Source organism: Mugil cephalus, chromosome 12 (genome assembly GCF_022458985.1).
Source record: "Mugil cephalus isolate CIBA_MC_2020 chromosome 12, CIBA_Mcephalus_1.1, whole genome shotgun sequence".
Classification (NCBI taxonomy): domain Eukaryota; kingdom Metazoa; phylum Chordata; class Actinopteri; order Mugiliformes; family Mugilidae; genus Mugil; species Mugil cephalus.
In genome coordinates, this window is record NC_061781.1 from 21,838,934 (window position 1) to 21,855,308 (window position 16,375).

General features: G+C 44.4%; 1 protein-coding gene across 2 annotated transcripts in view; it reads right to left on the reverse strand.

The window, feature by feature from the left end:
• si:dkey-91i10.2 (uncharacterized protein LOC555224 homolog) overlaps positions 1–16,375 on the reverse strand; it is a 59,352-nt gene that overhangs the window by 10,976 nt on the left and 32,001 nt on the right. For both annotated transcript variants that reach the window (XM_047600827.1, XM_047600828.1), the window contains exons 2-3: positions 11,306–11,453; positions 5,753–7,488 (exon numbers count right to left, since the gene is read on the reverse strand). In XM_047600827.1, coding sequence (XP_047456783.1) covers positions 5,753–7,428 — 1,676 coding nt within the window. In that variant the 5' untranslated portion in view covers positions 7,429–7,488; positions 11,306–11,453. The remainder of the gene's footprint in view (positions 1–5,752; positions 7,489–11,305; positions 11,454–16,375) is intronic.

A 16,375-nucleotide genomic window follows, 5' to 3' on the forward strand; every position in this document is an offset into this window, starting at 1 on the left:
GCTTATGCAAGAGGATGTAAGGGGTCCATAAAGGTGACCAGGACAAGAGGCACATCCTAACGTGTGTCCTCAATGCATCGTGGTACTTTAAGCCGCCCACTTGTGATCCGATTACTCAGGGCGCATGTTAATACCCGGGTTTGATGAGGGGCTCTCTGACCGAGCGGTGTGCCGTAAAACCAAAAGCTAGAGGAGGCTAAAAGCTAATTGTTAGCCGCCGCAAGTGACTCCTTTAAATTCAGTTACAACATATGAAATATTGATTTGCTGAGTTTTAAAAATAATGCCAAGGACGGATCTAAAATTTTGCTCGTGGCATTATTATCAACAAGAACTGTGGGCTACACAGAGAATATTGATCTTGTTTTGTTGTTTTTTTTTTCTCAAACACTGGTTAAGCTTTTCGGTTCAGCAGCCACGAACGTGATATACTGCTATCATAGCGAGAAAAAAAAACTACTTACAACAGCAGTTTTAGAGCGAAATTATTATGGTTTTGCTCAAATTAAACAGTGTTTGTGATTCTTTTATCGGCTCAGCAAGTTCAATAGACCCAGGGGACAGAAGCAGAGGATGTAAATTCCTCAAATATTGACTTTGTGGTGCATGTAACAGACAGATGTGAATGGTTTGGATACAACAGCAGCTATAAGTACAACTGACACTTGTGATGTTGATGCATGAAATCGTGTCTTTTCTCTTCACGCTCATGTTTTGATCATCAGCTAAACTGCTACTTTTATAAATGTCTTATACTGTTCAGAGCTACAGCCGGTGATTGTTTCGTGATTAATCTCCTGGCTACTTTTTGAACAATCGCTAATTGTTACAGCTAACACCGTTAATATTAAATAACAGGATGTTGTTAGTGGGGGTCTCTATAGTGGATCATCCTGATCAGTTTTGGATCTCTCGAATTTGGAGTCCAGGTCAACAGCTTTTCTTCATGTTTTTTGAGTTGTTCCTAATCTGTTTTTGGGTGTTTATGTCAGGCTACATCCTGCTAGATGTCATTGCTATGGGGTGGGGGGTGTCTGGTCTGGTCTAAATGGGTTGTAAATGTCTATAACATCCACATGAATGAACGCCAGGTCCAAAAGTTTTCCAGCAGAGAATTGAACTGTCGCAAGATGGTTTAAATGCTATTTACTTCTCCTGTCAGTGGTTTTAATGTTGTGGCACATCGGTGTATATTAAATAAAACAAAACAAGTCAGCAAAGCCTCACACTTGACGGCGTCAAACCAGACAAATCAGATACCAGTTAGCCACGAACGAATCAGTAGTTTCTGCTCTAGTTGATGCACAGTTCACTGGTGTGTTCGTGACCTCACATGTTCCCCATGGTCACTTAACATGAGGTCTCATTATTCTAATGGTTCTTACATAACCGCGTCCCCTCTGAGCTCCAGGACCAGTTAAACTGCTGAGCCCTTCCTGGACACGTCAGAAATCATCGGATCCTCCGCGGCGGTTGCGTGCACTTCAGCACAAACTCGTCCTGCATATTAAGCTATAGCAAATCCTTGGCAACCTACACATGCAATCAACAAAGCCAGGACGGGAGCAGATAAAAGATGCCCGGGCTGAACTACGGCCGGTGTGGCAACAAGGCAAATATAATTAATGCAGTTTTGAAGACGCGGCTTTAAAACGATGCAATCTGTTTTCTCTCGGACGAGCTGTCATTAAAAAAGGTCTTCATATCACAGCATTAGCTGCCACGCCCTGGATGATGCATGGGAAGTAATAACCTGTAGCTCAATTTATCAGGGAACCTGTTTGTGATAGATCACCGCTCGGGGGCCGCAAAGATGTGACACCGAAATTAGCCCGGCCGTCGTTTTCTCTGACGCATGCATCACTTAAAACGAATTCAATATGTTTCCGTATGAGTGAGTGCATCTAATAGAGACAAATAAAACATGTACAAATAAATATAAAACATGTGTACAGCATGTACGCTGATCAGCCACAACATTATGACCACCGACAGGAGAAGTAATAATATCCACCATCTTATGACATTTACAATGTTCTGCTGGGAAACGTTTGGACATGGCATTCATGTGGATGTTTGTTAGACCAGCGCAAGGTGTTTACCAGGCCTACAAAAAATCCATTCCATCCACAGAGGCCCCTCCCCTCAACCCATAGGACCCAAAGGCCTCCACTAACAACATCCTATTACCAGACACCACAGGGAACCCTGAGAAGGCCCATGTCCACTCTCTGATGAATCACAACTGTTTTGGAGGGAGACCTATACACGATATTAGGTCATAATGTTATGCCTGATCAGTGTATACACCTTCTTTCCATGCTACACACACATTAGCATTATTTTCACTGCAGTGTGCAATTAAGTCAGTGGTTGTGCTTTAATGCTTCACCGTATTTCTAGCTCCTAAAGACCCTCCCAGGTGTAATAATATGAATATTACTGTGATATTGCAGCCAGGGTTGTGTGTTTCGCTCGCTTTGCACAATGGGCTTCATGATACGCTTAAACAAAGAGAGTTGGTGGTGGAAGTGAAACACCTCAGGGTGCAGAGATCACACAGAATATCGTCATGATTAATTTATAAATCTGCATTCACAGACCCAGAGGTTGAAGTCAAATCTCAGGGGGAGTTTGAAGTTGCATTATGGGTGCTTTTTTGAACATAAAAGATGAAACCCACTTGGGGTAAATAAGAGTGAACGGGAGCTGCTGGTGCCGCCGGTGGGATCTGCACGAGGGCCGTTCTGAAATCATTACTTGAGTAATTGTTTAGTGGGTTGGGAGACAATGGAATATCACAACAACGACAAAGACGGCTGGATGGCTCGCCTCGAAACTCTGCAGAGATGATATTCATGGTCCCCTGAGGATGGTGATCTCTTGACTTTTCATTTATTGTCACAATGATGCGCGTGTCTCACAAAGGTTTGATTAGATTACCAAACACGGAAATCTCTAAGGACGAAATGCAATCGTAATATTTATCCAGTAATTTGCCTCATGACATAATAACCACAAAACTAAAGACATCAGGCACCAGCACACGTGCATCCTCACAAAGCCGTTGCTATGTTTGTGCTATGGTGCAGCTATGGTGGCGCTATGACGTACCTATGGTGGTTCTATGGTGTACCAATGGGGTACATATGGTGGCGCTATGGCCTATCAATGGCGTACCTACGATGTACCTATGGCATACTTATGGCGTACCTATGGTGTATGTATGGTGTATCTATGGCGTACCTAGGGCGTACTTATGGTGTATCTATGGCGTACCTATGGTGTACCTACGGTGTACCAATGGGGTACATATGGTGGCGCTATGGCCTATCAATGGCGTACCTACGATGTACCTATGGCATACTTATGGCGTACCTATGGCGTACCTAGGATGTACTTATGGCGTACCTATGGCGTACCTATGGTGTACCTATGGTGTACCTATGGCGTACTTATGGTGTATCTATGGCGTACCTATGGTGTACCTATGGTGTGTCTAAGGTGTACCTATGGTGTGTCTATGGTGTACCTACGGCGTACCTATGGTGTACCTATGGCGTACCTATGGTGTATCTATGGCGTACTTATGGCGTACCTATGGTGTACCTATGGTGTATCTATGGCGTACTTATGGTGTACCTATGGTGTACCTGTGGTGTACCTATGGCGTACCTATGGTGTACCTATGGTGTATCTATGGCGTACTTATGGTGTACCTATGGGGGAGCTATGGTTTACCTATGACACACCTATGGGAAAAAAAACAAGCAACTTATAAATCATCACATTGGGCAGAAAAAAAAAAACATTAGCTGCAGCTCTGCACTATTATATCGGGAATATTCTGCACACAATCACTCACACAGCATTTTAGTTTCTGCTGCCTTCGTGCGGCAGAGCTTCAGACATCCATCATTCCTTCTAGCTGCGCAGACAAAGGAGCGACAGTCAGCACAGAGTCCTGACAGGGCCGGGAAAGACACCGTCCATCTCCCCATCTATCCACATCTGTGAAGGGGTGGAGTTTATATTGTGTTTCAGGGTGTCATATTTACACTGCATGGAGGCCCTTAATGGCACCGCTGTGAACAGACCGCGGCCCCTGTTTGTCCTTGATCAGAATGAACTGCAGTGGATTGAAGCCTGTATTCATTTAGCCGACAGCTGACAGGGAAGCAGAGAGTCTGCAGGGACGCTGCCAGTCCTCCAGTCTGTCGTGCCTCATGCCAGGCCCCCCCGCCCACGGCCAACCCCGTTAGCTCCGACAGCTGTTATCACAATAACTGAGATAAATCGATAACACAACAGCAAGAGCCGGCTCAAACAGATGGACCTCGCACACATCGACACACGCAAAGGAGGCGTACATGCATACGCTTCACACCTCTGCCGCTGTAAGCCACCGCGGGGATCATATCGCGTGTAAAATGAGATCTAATTTCACCATCAAAAAGATTAACCGGATTTAAAAAACAATACGCTTCACTGGTAATACCCAGGTATCAATGTACGTACACAGAGTATTGAGTGAAATTAGTTTCTTCTATTAGTCTCCCTGGATCTGATGTGTAATCAGAGGTGGATTTAAACACCAAGGACTCTCGGCTTTAACCTCATATTCAGATGCTTTACGTGAGGAATGAGATAAAAGTGAAAAAGTAATTGCGGTGGAAGAAACCATGAAAAAGTCCCGCATTAGATTATGTGTTTATAAAAAGAACTGAACATTAACTTTAGGAGATTTAGGGGAAAATCCCATCACGGATGTTACTACTGACCTAAAAAGTCCTGCGCTTGTGAAGCTACAAGTCCAGGAATACAGAAGTGAAATTAATAATAGAGTGAATAATAAAAAAACACAAACAAGACCGACCATGTTTACCACCTCACACCAGATGGCCACAGTTGTTTTACACTTATTCTGTCACTAGTTATGTATAATCAGCATGTGTTTGTTATGTGTTTTTAAGGAAGAGGAAGATTAACTTAAGTGTGTAGTTGCCAATTAGACACTAGAGGATCTGTGTCACTGACAGATTAGCATCATTGCTAATGAATGTGTAAAAATTACAGTTCAAAAATCTAATTAAATATATAAATTAAATATATAAAACTGCTTTAAATTGAAATGTAGCAGAGCCTAAAGGTGAATTTACGGTAATGGAAAACTACATAATGCATAAAAAAATGTATTATTATTTTAATTTATGTGTCAAATGTGCTTGTGCGGGTGAATACAGGACTGATGTGGATGCTATACAGAAAATCTGTAATTTATGGCAGAAATTCACAATAAAAGCAGATTTTATGTTTCATCTGCATTTAGTTTTTTGTTTTCAACTACTGAGATTGCACCTAGACTTATAAATGCACACAATAACCAGGAGTGGAAAGTATTTGGAGCACTTAGAAGGGCATCCAGTAGGTTCAGTTTTAATTCATTTTAATTTTTTAATTAATTTTATTTATATAGGGTCAATAACAATACAAATTGTCTTAAGAGGATTTATAAAATCTGACTTTCTATTTCTAGAATTTATCAGGAAACTGAATATTCTAGAATTTAACCCGACTGTTTCTACTTCTTTTTACGATATAAATATGACGGCGACATCCTATTATACTGAAGTGAACGTTTAAAAGTGTTTAAATCAAAACACGCTGAATATCATTTTTGGTTTTTACTTAATGATCTGAATACTACACAGGCAATAATTAACACACGCTGTGACACCGCTCCCAGACTCACCTCTTCTTGATAAGGTCCAGCGCGGAGCCGATGAGACCGTCCTTCATCTTGTAGATCTTGGCTCCGTAGCTGGACAGGTCCGTCCCCTCCAGGAGAAGAGCCGGGCAGCAGCTGGAGGGACGTTCCCAGTTCTCCCTGCAGGGCGGGAAGGGAACTGACCCGGGCGGCTCCAGACTGCTCCTTCTACGCCTGGCGTTCACGTCGCTTCCTCCCCCTGCGGCGGCTTTGTCCTGGGCTGAACTGGCCTGAGGCTGCAGGGGCGAACGCGGAGACGGGCCCGTGCGGATGGGGGAGCATGTGCTGGTGGTCGAGGTGGAGGAGGAGGAGGAGGAGGAGGAGGTGGGAGCTGCTGTGCTGCTGCAGCTCACAGTGTTAGAAGCAAGTGTCTCTGAGGAGGTGATGATCTTCGGGCTTTCATCGCTGATCTCCGTCGTTTCACATTCGGCCTTGTGCCCCTCTTCATGGTCTCCTCTCTGCTCCCCATCAGACCCAGTCCCATCAGAAGGAGGCATCTTGCTGTTTGATGCTCCTGCATCGTGCAGCGGTTCAGCCTCAGGTTTTCCAGTCTCCTCCCCCGACCCCGTTGTCGGCTCCAGACTCTGCTTCCCCTCCTTCTGCCTCATCCTCTTAAACTCCTCAAACGTCGGGATGTGCAGGCGCCCCACAGGAGGTCTGCGTCGCTCAGAGTCTAACACGCTGCTATTACCTGCAATGTTGTCCGTCGTGTAGGATGTCTTAACTGCTTTTGGGCTGGCCGGGGAGCTGTGGAGAGCCAGGTTGGGGCTGCTGTTCTGCCGCCGGAGCTGCAAGCGTCTCAACACCTCCTGCTTGATCTCCTCTGGGCTGGTGATGCGCGTCGTGCACGGTGGCCTGGAACCGGCACCTGTTGAATTCCCATGATGCACGGCGTCGTGTGCGAACGGTGCGACGGCCGGAGTCGCCTGAGGCCGCAGCGGGAGGGGCTTTAAAGGCTCCACTGCTGATCTCGCGCTCTGGAGGCGGAGCTTCTCTCGCAGCCCCTTCCTCGCGTCCCATTCGTCGACGCCACCTGGAAACAGCATCTGAGGGAAGAGCGGTATGTCCTTTCTGGGGAGTCCATGCCGAGGGCAAAACGCCAAGCCTTCTGGGTTGGGCATTAGCCCGTGGGCCCCCAGTAGAGATCCATCCGGAGGCCCGTCGTACCAGTGGCTAGTGGAGGTGTAGCGTAAAATTAACTCGCTGTCCACGCTTCTGTAGGGGCCGGCGCTGAGTGAACACAGACCCGAATCTGCTACAGTGTTCCAGTTCAGGTTCTCCATACTCCTGTAAGGCCGGCCGCCGTTGCCCCCGGCGTGAACGCAGGAGCCCGGCACCAGCCCCTGACCCGCCTCCACCCCCAGAGGGCCCTGCCTGCCGGAGCAGTACCTCAGCCCCAGGTTGGTGAGCAGGGTGCTGCTGTTGCACCGGGCCATGAGGGGGAACGGAGGTCCCTGCAGGCCCGGGTAGTGAGGGACGCCCGGCCTGTGTCGGGGGAACGGGGACAGCGGGTCAGGAGACGGGGGGAGGTTGGCGATGCAGGGCTCCATGTCCATGAGAAGGCGGAGGTGAGCGGTGCAGCCGGAAGGTGAGCCGGCGGGGGCTGCGGCGGAGGAGGTGGAGGGGTAGTCACATGGCGGGGGGGGCTTCACGTCTGGCATGGCTCTGGGCGGAGTGGGCGACCCTCAGCTGCGCGGTCGGCACGTACAAAGATCTGCAGCCTGCAGGACGAAGACACATGTGGACAGATGTTTTAGGAGAACGTCAGTTTGGTTGATTTCTACACAATTGGTGTCAACCACAAGATCTTCAACAATACAGTTCACAAACATTTTGCCATATTGGATAAACCCGGCTCTGGACGTGCTGGGGAAGCTCCTTCACCAGAATAATCGCATTCATTTCAAATAAATTGCGCCCCGTCTGTCTGCGCCCCCATCCTCATGGGCTTTTTTTCCTTTTCTTTTTCTCTGCAGTAAGAATAATAATAGGAGGATTATTGGTCGGCTTGTCAGGCTATTAAAACACGAGATTGAGAGACAGATACGGAGAGACAGACGGGGTAGAAAAATGAGAAAGAGCTCGTAAAAAAAAGAAAAAGAAAAAAAAAGACGAGAAAGGGGGAAATGAGTGTGACGTTAAGAGACCGCGGCTCTGCCGAGGGGACGGTAATGAAGATAGCTGCTCAGCTGTCCGCTGGCTCTGCTTTTCCCCTGTGACTAATAAGACAGTAGTTGCAGATTAGCCGGGAGCCGAGAGACAGACAGAGCTAGCGAGAAGATACGGGGCGCACTGAGGCTCCTTCTCTCCCTGTAATGAGTACAAATAGCATGTCGGCCATCGTCCGCATTTCATATTCCGTCTACATCACAGTCACAGCGCGGGGTTATGACCACCGTGATTATGACTGTGGTTATGAAACCGGGAGTCGGAGGGTTCATCCCCGACGCACCATGTGAATAATAAAACCCAAATCATCTTTAGACTCAAATGCCCCTAATGCCGAGGCACGGACAGGCCGCCGCGCTTCTCTGTGGCTTCGCAGTAATAGATGAATTGCCATTTGTCGCACGGTTAGAGGTAAGCAAGACGGCGGCCGGAGCTAATCAGCTGGCCTCAAACTTCATTTGTTGGCTGGTTATTAAGCGATAGGAGCTCAAAGGCAAAAAAAAAAAAAAGAAATATAAATCTGTTGATCTAATGTGAATCCTCGGTCGCACGCATGTTGTAGTTTCTTTTAGCCAAATCCCACATACACTGTCTCGCTAACCTAAATTCTCCAGAAGCACCATGATGCATGCGGATTAATCCGACCCTGAGAAAAGCTCCAGACTTTTTACGCCTTTAATCTCCCGTGTCCCAAAGATTTAGGAAATGTTTTAATAATAATAGTAATAAAAAAGGACACATGTAAGTATATGTTTGTGACCTTCAGTGCCACAGATGTAGTACGAAGAAGACCGAAGAGAAAACACTTTGAGAAGTTACCATGTACGACGACCTGGCATAACATTATGACCACCATCCTAATATTGTGTAAGTCTCTGTTGTGTGTCTATTAAAGTGACAGAAAGATAATTATGTAACAAAATAGACTTTGGATCCTACAGGTTGAGGGGAGGGGCCTCTGTGGATCATCCCACAGATACTCAGATCAGTTTGGGATCTAGTGAATTTAGGTTTTCGTGTTCTTTGAGTTGTTCCTAAAGCATTTTTGTGTGTGTGTGCGCATCAAGGAGTGTCATTGCTATGAGGTGGGGTTGTCCCTGGTCTGGTCTAGGTGGGTGCTACATGTCTAAGTGACATCCACATGAATGAATCCCAAGTCCAAACGTTTCCCAGCAGAACACTGAGTTGTCACAAGATGGTTTATATCATTTACTTCTCCTGTCACTGGTCATAATGTTGTGGCTGATCGGAGTACACTTACACTTACACACTTGCATACGGCTGAAAATCAAACCGCATGATACAGCCGGTTATTTCAAGTCATTTTGTTTTACATGTTACAACCTTGTCCATAAATTGTCTTTACTGTATTTGCAGGACATTTATTTGACACTTTTATATCGTCGTGTGAAAGCACAGAGAGGTCACGACCAGTCAGCGTATAATAATCACACCGCCCATGCACCTAAACTAAATAACAGCCTGCACTTTCTTTTCTTTTGCACTATAAAAGAGGAAGCTTTTATTCATTTCTCATCTCCAAGTGCATCTCAAGGTTTTCCTGGATACGGACTCCAGCGCTTTACTGGTAGTCGCCCTGTTATTCATTTCACAAACACAAATAAGTGTGTCTGCATTGTTCAGATGAGAGGAAAAAAACAAAAACAAACAAACAAAAAAACGCTGATACGTGTATTTTGGGTTTAATTAGCATGAGTAGGTGTGTGTGTCTGAAGAGCAGGCAGCATGCCGCTCAGCATGCCTGCCCCTCTCCCTCTGTCTCTCCGCCTCGCCCCGGTTGAATTACTGCCAGAATAAATGCTCTCTGGAGGTCTGCGCTCTCGCTGCTGTCTCCCTCCCTCTCTCTCTTTCTGTAGCCGGAGCTAAGTGAGGAATAACTCATCCCTACTCATCCCTAAAGTAAATCAGCCACCGTGTCCTCCCATGCACGGGGGGCGGGGTGGGGGGGGGGGGGCTGATGTCTCCGAGATATTATGGCAGCGTGTGGAGACAGGACAGCATCAAAATGAGGGAATAAATCATTCATGTGATTGGGAGCCTTGTCAGAGCGGGTGCATTATTTAGAGCAATGACACAGATCTCCATCGGTTTGTGTATTATTGAGTCCCTAAATTAAAAATGATTAGACCAAAAGTGTGTAAACACTGATTTCCCTGTATCTCTGATCAGGTTCTTCTTTTCTTAGGTCACTACTTAGTCCCATGAGGGTCGACTTTAACACTGTATTTAGTTTCCTTCCAGATTTATCAACATGGTTTGAGGAACCTATGCATGAAAATAAACCCTGTCCAAGTGCAGGAAAGGATCTGATCTTGAAAGAACCTGCTCATGGAGCAAAATCTACTGAAAACACTGAAACCAGAACCGTGTACACTGATCAGCCACAACATTAAAACCCCTAACAAGTGAAGTGAATAACATTGACCATCTTGTGACAATTCAATGTTCTGCTGGGAAACTTTTGGACCTGGTATTCATTCATGTGGATGTTCCTTAGACATGTAGCCCCCATCCAGACCAGACCAGACCCCCCCACTACATAGCAATGACCCTCCTTGATAGCAGCAGCCTAACACAGCCTGTCCTCTGAATTCACTAGATCCCAATCTGATCACGTATCTGTGGGATGATCCGCAGAGGGAGGCCCCCCTCAGAAAGGCCCATCTGATGAGACACAACTGTTTTGGAGCCACAAGGGAGACCTACACAATATTAGGGAGGTGGTCATAATGTTATGCCTGATTGCTGTATTTTGTTCTGCGTGCATTTGACCAGAAGTATTTCACATTTCTCCATTTGTCAAAGCCTTAAAGACTTAACACAAAATCTGTTTTGTTATATAATTATCTTTTGCAGACACTTTAATAGATAGAAACTCCATATATCATACTCTTATTTTGAAGTTCACTAAATCAGAAATGATTGGGATCAGTTGTTTCTCTGTTTCTACTACCACTCAGTGTCTAGTCTCTCATTCCCATCACACTTTGGATTAAGTCTCATGATTAAACCTCTGTCTCAGGGTAGAAAAAGTGCATTTCAGTCCAATACAGAGGGAGAAATTTAGATTTTTCACGTTAATAGTAGATGCTATGGCGCTCTGTTGTAGAACGAGGATGACTGTGTGTGTGTATTTCCTGCCCGTGTGCAGACACTTCAGCGCGTTATACGTGAGTCACTGTCTGTATCTTGCTATCGGCACATCTCCCCTCCTCTCCGACTGGGCAGAGGTTACCTAACGGTGAGCGTCATGTTGCCAGGATCAGGTTTGGAAAAGAAATCCTCCTGTTGCAGCCAGCAGTTCCTGCAGCTGCTGGCAGCGCCGGTCGTGTGATCTCCTAAACTCACCCCATTTTAATCAAGCCTCTACGCCGCTTCTCTCCTTCTTCAGGTCATTGGCTCGGATCCCGGAGCGGCGGGCTTCCTCTTCTCAGTCTTCCCTCAGTTCAGCAATCTGTCTGGAGCTTCCACCGAGCCAGACAGACGTGGCCCTGAGCTACGAGAGAGAAGAATAAAGGGGAGAGAAGCACATCGATCAACGAGCTGCCGTTTCTAAATATAATAAGAATCTCTCACGGTGGAGATGGTCGCTCTGCTTTTTGCTCCACCACGCTAGGAGAGAGGAACATCGACATCGAGGAACAGAGACTTGAGGCTGGAATAGTAGATGCATGTATCCTGATACTGTAAAACAAACCGTGTCCTCCTTTTACAGATTGAATTAGATGTTGAGTCAATTACATAATTAGTGTTTCTCTGTCAGGAGAGAGCAGCATTACACGCATCACACCGAGAGCTTACAGCGAGTACGTGCGAGGGAATCAGTCGGAGGATTCACGAGTTGATGGAAAACAGCCCGAGGCCGATTTTTAAAGTCAGATTTTCTTTTTTTTTTTTAAGCGCTAACGTAGATTTCCATAAACAACTCAGTTTATTGTTAAAAATACAGAGGCAGCAATACTGGTTGTACTCACTCAGAGAGCGCCGGGATTTTAAATCTGTACTGTACAGCATGAAAAATTATAAAAGCATGAATCATATCAGCTTAAATGTTCCATAAAAAAATACAATTAATTTGATTTAATTAAACATTTATCTGTAAAATAAGTTGTGACTCGTAAAATAAAAAATAAAATAAAATAAAATAAAGTAAAATAAAATAAAATTCTGGCACGTATCGAGATTTGTTCTTGTCAAAAAAATTAAATGCGGAAAATAAATTAAAACAGATAAATTTACTTACTGCAAAATACACCATGGTGCAACTTAAGCGTTGCACTTTGTAAGTCCCAATGAATGTAAAAATCAAATGCATTCAATTAAATTTCAAAAATGTTGGCAAAAGACCTAAATCTAGTATAGTTAAGAAATGTTCCTTGTGAATATTACAACAAATAAAGAGCAGCTGCAATGAAGTCACAATAATTCTAAGAATTCTAAGTATTCTGCAAAAAAAAAAAAGGAATTAATGACCTTCGCATATTAACGCAAAGCATCATGCAAATACGGACATTTTTCTAATGCAAATAAAAAGCAGAGACATGAGCGATATAAATTCCAGACATGACTAAGCAGCAGACGTGAATGTGATCTAGGACATCAGGCCCGGAAAAAAACAAAAGAGGCTGAACTACGCATAACAGCAACAGCTCCTATCAATTACATGACTCAGACTGGGGAACGTCACTCTGCAGAGATGAGATGACGAATAATCAGTTCACCCAAAAAAAAAAAACTTTCAAACCCCAGCTCCTCTTCTAAACTCGGGAAGAAGCATCTGAATCCAGTCTTTAAATCTCAGGTCACGTGTTTTCTGACGTGGACGCCCCCCTCTGCCCCCTCCCCCCCCCTTCCTCTCTAACTCCCCCGACTGTGGGACGCTGGGATGGAAAAAGTGCTGTGGCTGCATCCTGCAAAGCTTTGACAAGAAGCTGTCACTTAGAAATGAGTCCACCATCTCCTCCTCCCTCCGTCCCAGGAGTATCGGTAAGACTGACAAGGCCCCCCCCCCTTCCCTTCACCATACAGGATCCTGAAACTTCACATTGTTGTTTATCACCACATTTAAAGCAGATTTCAAGACGTTTGAATTAGCTCCGTTCTGCATCTTCTCCTCCTCCGCCTCTCGGCCTTTTTACAGCTCGTAGAATTACCTCCCCCTGACAATCCCAGTGAAACCGACAGGCCTCACAGAGAGGGAATGAGAAATTGGTTATCAGCCCCTGACTGAACTGACCCATTTATTTATTTTATTTCCTTCCTTTTTTTATCCGGCGAGCGTTTTAAATCACTGAGGCAATTCCCCGCCGTTCCGGACCGTTTCATTCATCCACTCCTCAGAGGAGCTTCAGAACCTCCTAAACTATGCACAAGTGTTCCTGAGCAGGGCCGTCTTATTACTGACCCATTTCACTGTGCATGTGTGTGTTTGACGTCTCCGCAGAGGTGGAGGAGGCGATAATAATGTGCTCCGCGGTTTTTGACACCTCCAGTCAGAGCTCCCTACAGACGCGCACACTCACGTGTCCGTCTGGCCCAGCTGTGCGTCTGGGGGTTGTCGATCAGTCTCGCGCACACTTTCACACACCGCGGTATTTCCTGAGGATGTCATCACTTCATCTTCATAAAAATGGCCTTTTTTTTTAAGTGTGATTCTACAGACGCAGATTCAGAAATTATGTGAATATTCTGGTCATGAAAAGCTCCCGGGCATCAACAGCAACAACAACAGCAACAACATCGTGATCCAAATGAGACGATCTAAAAAATAAGACTGAATGCATGAAGAGGCATATGTTTAATAGGAGGAAGAAGTAGGGATGGGAGTCCTTAAGGTTTTATCTGGTACTTCTTTTGAAACGGTACCAGCGTTTAAAGAATTAAAACATGCAAACTTTGATGTGCACGTTGAACAGAATATTAATTTAAATAATATAAATACAACTAAGTCTGAATTTGGCCTGACTTTGATGCTTTTTAAAAAAAATGCTATGCAGATGTTTAATCAAATTCCAGGTGTTTAATCAAATTCCAGATGTTACCTCCCTTGCACAATATCTCCTTTGAGCACTTGTTGCAGGTTGCCCAGTCTGCATCTTTGAGGAAAGCCCCGAAATCTGTGTTGCCATTATGGTACCAATTATCAATACCCAGGTCGATATATAATTGTGGGACTTTCTTTCAGTTGATCACATTTTGACTGTTTTCAGGCCTAAAACCAACATGGCCGCCTATAACCAGTCACCACATGGCATTTTGCATCTTATATAATATATACAGTTGAGTAAATTGAAAGTTATTTATAAATATATTGTAGTAACACTGTTGTCCTGCGATGAATCCACACTTCACTCACCCATTACTTTATATTAAATAACTAATAAAGTGGAACTTTGGAGCAGGTCATGTGATTTGGATTTAACTCACTTCCTTGAGAGTTGTAATGTCATGTGTAATGTGAAACTTAGCTGAGAGTGATTTCTCTGACACAGATACTATTTGTTATTTTTCATATTAAATTTAATGTATTGCCAAAAAAGAAATATCTGTGATGATTATCTAATTTTATTATTCTTTAGCTAAGTAGAAGGTGGTTGTTGTTTAAATGAGACGACTATTTAGTTGAATTGAGTAGTGATATAGTCATTTTTCTATTAGTAAGTGATTGTTTCCATAATAAATAATTATGAATTTTGTAAAGACATGATTATAATGAACAAAAAACACTATATATATATATATATATATATACTTTTTATTAAAAATGTATGTAAGTTATATCCCATTGACTTCAAAAGTCCCTCGATTACATATTGACCCATCCATCCTTAGGAATAAGTACAATATTTGACAATTATAGTCTAGTCTCTAAACCTGCCATTTGACTGCAATGTAAAACAGCAACACTTCCAACAGCAGAAATGTCTCCTGTCCATGGGAGACAACTCGAGGCTGCAGTTGCATTAGCCTTTCAAGAGGATCCGTCTGGCAGGAACCATCCAGAAACTGAGCTGCCAAGAGGAAACAGCGACTGGCGTCGCCGTCGCCCAAATCGTTCTCCTCCGCGCCAACAAAAACTGAGTCATTCTGCTGCCTCGAATTTCAGCGTGAGCCGTTTCTCTTGGGCGCCGTCACAGATGCCAGCCCAGAGGGAGCCTGAGTGTGTTTGCGTTACAACGCACACAAATTGTCCCTCCTTGGACAGAGAAGTGCTGGCGAGCTCCGTCAAGAGACCAAACGTAAATTGGAAACCATCACCAGCTGGTTCAAAAAAGATAGACGAACAGTGTGTGAGTAATGTTGTTTGTGGTCAACGCCTTGTGCTGCTCTTTTTTTTGTTGTTGTTGTTGTTTGTTTGAGTTGTTCCTAAACCGTTTTTGTGTGTGTGGGCCTGTGTTAGGCTGCATCATGTCTAAGAAACATCCAGATGAATGCCAGGTCTAAAAGGTCTTTAGCTAATTTTATAAAAAATAAAAATAAAAAACAGCAGAATTAACTCCTGTAATGCTAATCTTAGCTAGAATGTATCATGCTATCATGTTGTGTATTGGACATAATAGGCTGCATTACGTGGTGCAATGTTTTCTAATTCAAACAGTTGTCTTTTACATGCAAAGTGGGAGGTTGAAAGCACATTTCAAAGCGCCAGACAATTAAATTCTCTCTGATTTTAACAACATCACACGCGCCTCAGCTCTTAGAAATTAAAATTAACACCTGTCTGAAACAGAGTCACCAACATAAACTCATAAAGACCCTGTAGGATTCTTGCTGTGGTAAAACAACCTTTTAACTAAACACTATTTTAAAACGTGCCGTTCAGCACCTGAAACTACGTGCAAAAAAATTAATAATCATCAGTCAGAGCTCCGTGAGGTAATCAGCTGGGGAGACAATATTTTAACTTCTCTAAGACCGACATGGCGTGAACATGTTCGCCTCCTGCCAAAGTGTGCTGTGACTCAGCATGTGTCTGAGTCTGAGAGGGTGAAAGGCACAGCTGGAGGGCTCAGCAGGAGTGGGACGGGGGGGGTTGACAGAGCAAGCTGGAGAGGACACACAGTCAGAACGTTTACAAACACGTGAAAAAAACTAATTACTGCCTTAATCCGACTTTAACTGGACAACTTACGTGCAAGTAAACACGTTACTCCAACGTGTTCTCCAAGTTCTCCTTATCCGATTAAGACGCCCAGATAATGAGATTGGAAATCGATTAGCTCCGCCATGTATATGTTTAATCGGACCACACTAGAGCGTTGCAGAAGAAGAAGGTACACAGAGTTGGTAGAAGAAACACCTGAAGGATGGCGCCATCATATCTGAACCATAATTAGTGCGCACATTATGTATAAGATTAAAAAATGCTGAACTATTATCCATCTGGTTGTTGTTTGAAACACCGGTCTGCCGCATGAA